Source organism: Austrofundulus limnaeus, unplaced genomic scaffold (assembly GCF_001266775.1).
Source record: "Austrofundulus limnaeus strain Quisiro unplaced genomic scaffold, Austrofundulus_limnaeus-1.0 Scaffold492, whole genome shotgun sequence".
Lineage (NCBI taxonomy): Eukaryota > Metazoa > Chordata > Actinopteri > Cyprinodontiformes > Rivulidae > Austrofundulus > Austrofundulus limnaeus.
Genome location: NW_013952894.1, coordinates 392,733 through 395,086, shown reverse-complemented (window position 1 = coordinate 395,086; position 2,354 = coordinate 392,733). Strand labels below are relative to the sequence as shown.

Below are 2,354 nucleotides of genomic sequence, written 5' to 3'. Positions count from 1 at the left end.
ACTGTATTTTTACAGTCTTTATTTTACAGTTAAAATATTTGTTTATCATATAAAGTCTAATGTTACAACTGATCATGGATCCCTTTAAAAGCAATCCAAACCATCCCAAAGACAAATAGAGAAAAGTGACCTTTCAGCTACAATATTGTCCATTTCACACAGATTACAGTGCGTCATCACTTACTGCACAGCTTTACATTCTAGTTGACAGACTTTAAAGGGATAATTCACATAAATGAAGTGGAGTTCTGTAAAAATATTATGAACAACTAGTATTTTGTTGTACATGTCTTTGAACAAGCACATTTTGTATAAATAAGATTAATTTTGAGCAGACAGGTGAATTTTGAGAGAGGGACAAAAAGGATTGCAGCCGTCTCTAATCCCAGGCTGAGATTAGAGACGGTCTAATCTCAGCCTGGGGAACTTCATACTTCATACTATATTACAATGCTTCTGTTAAAACTGTTAAAACTGACACAGATGTAAAAGTTTAAAGAATATGTTTGGAACTGAATCACAATAACTAACTCTAATGACCCCCGCACGCCAACTGTTAGCAGGAGCCATATTGTTTTTGTACGTTGTTTTCTCAGAGATTTTTGGTCAACCGTAGCACAACAACAGCTGCACCGATCAACATGACATTTGTCAGGACTGTAGATGAGTCTGACCTACACTGATCCAGCAAACGGTTTTATGATAGACCCCATATTTGAGGAGGGGGCTCCTTTCAAAGTGGGGGTGTCAGGACATACAAAAATGCTTATAACTCAGAAACTATTAAACTTAGGAGCATCAGATTTCTTTTGTTGTTTAGCTCTGATGAGGGGCTATCCATCAGGTCAACCAATGCCCACCCCCCCTTCAAAAAAAAGACCCCCACCCAAACCACTATGATTTTGGGATGCACCTAGTAGCATGACATTTATTAGGAATAAAGACTTCTGAGTTCTGGTGCATTTGTGCGTGCGGGGGTCATTATGTTACCCCTATGTAGTATGTAGTTTAAAAATGACATAATCCTGTTTAGTTTCGGCCCAGCTTGGACTAGCCATTAGCTTGTCAGTCTACTTAGATTGTTCAAAGAGATATCTACAGCAGTTATGATACTAATTACTCATACTCTCTTCACAGAACCCCACTACAAAATGTCTAAACTCTCTACAGTTTTACAGATGTTAATGTCAGTTTATTGTAAATGACCAGAGACTAACAGTGATGTAATGAGTGGCATCAAGTCTCAGTTGCTAAGATGAAAACCAGGACAGAATAAGAACCCCTTGTGTAGTGGGAGGGGGTGCAGCCACCATAGGGCCCACCAGCCACCACCACTGTCAGGTCACACAGACCCTCCCCCCACCGTGGCTCAGCAGGGGTCACTATTGCATAGATACAGAGGGTGTAGCTTTGAACATATTTAGTCACAGTGATTGAGAAAAAAAAACAAACCTTGTCTATTTTTGTGCCCATCAGAATATCCATTTTTTAAAGAAGTCTCAAGTGGGTGGTCAGCCTGTAAGATCTCCTCTGGTATCATTACAAACAGGATCTCCGCGGTATAAAAAATAGCCTTTTGCTGAGGTCATCAAGTCTCCCACTTCAGTGCTGATCTGGACTTTGCCAGGCTCAAAAGTCACAGTGCATTGCCCCGCCCCCTTCCTGCATGCAGCCCTCAGAGCTCCTCCTTCTTCTTCACTACCTTCTCCTGGTCTCGGTGGTTGCGCATAAATCCTACGAAGCCTTCCTCCTGCAAAGAAAGGGACATTTAGAACCATCAATGCACTTTTCACAAACAACACAGCTTAAGGCTGAGTCACACCGCAAGATTTTAAACCAGTCGGCTGATTTTCAAAGACTGAGAGCCCACAGGTGAGGACAGAAAATCCTGCATCTACCAGGTTTGGTCCTGCAGTGTGTGGTGTACAGACACACAGCAAGAGACAACACAACACAACACACACCAAAAGATATTTCATTCATGATTCAGATGTCAGATATTAAATCACGCGAGACTTCCTGAAATCTCGTGAGAATTCAGATGTCCGAGGGAAAATTCTCACGTGACCTCCAGAGAGCCCAGGTGAAAAAATATTATACTAAGTATACTATATCTAAGTATACTTTAGTATACTTGAAGCCACACTTATCATCAGTATACTTAAAGAGTGTTATTTTGGAACAACTAATTTAATACTAAATATACTTTAGTTGTCCTGTGATGGACTTGCGACCTGTCCAGGGTGTACCCCGCCCCTCGCACTGTGACTGCTGGATATGGGCACCAGTGACCCACGCAACCCTGAAAAGGAAGAAGCGTGTACAGAAAATGGATCGATGGATGGATGGATGAA

The 2,354-nt window shown here is 41.4% G+C and overlaps 1 protein-coding gene across 1 annotated transcript in view; it reads right to left on the bottom strand.

Annotated features, from left to right (window-relative positions):
- Positions 1 to 950: 950 nt before the first annotated feature.
- The window catches only part of pdia5 (protein disulfide isomerase family A, member 5), a 127,530-nt gene continuing 126,126 nt past the window's right edge, over positions 951 to 2,354 (bottom strand). The window contains exon 17 of the mRNA XM_014025702.1: positions 951 to 1,750. Within this exon, the coding sequence (XP_013881156.1) occupies positions 1,676 to 1,750 (75 nt within the window). The 3' untranslated portion in view covers positions 951 to 1,675. The remainder of the gene's footprint in view (positions 1,751 to 2,354) is intronic.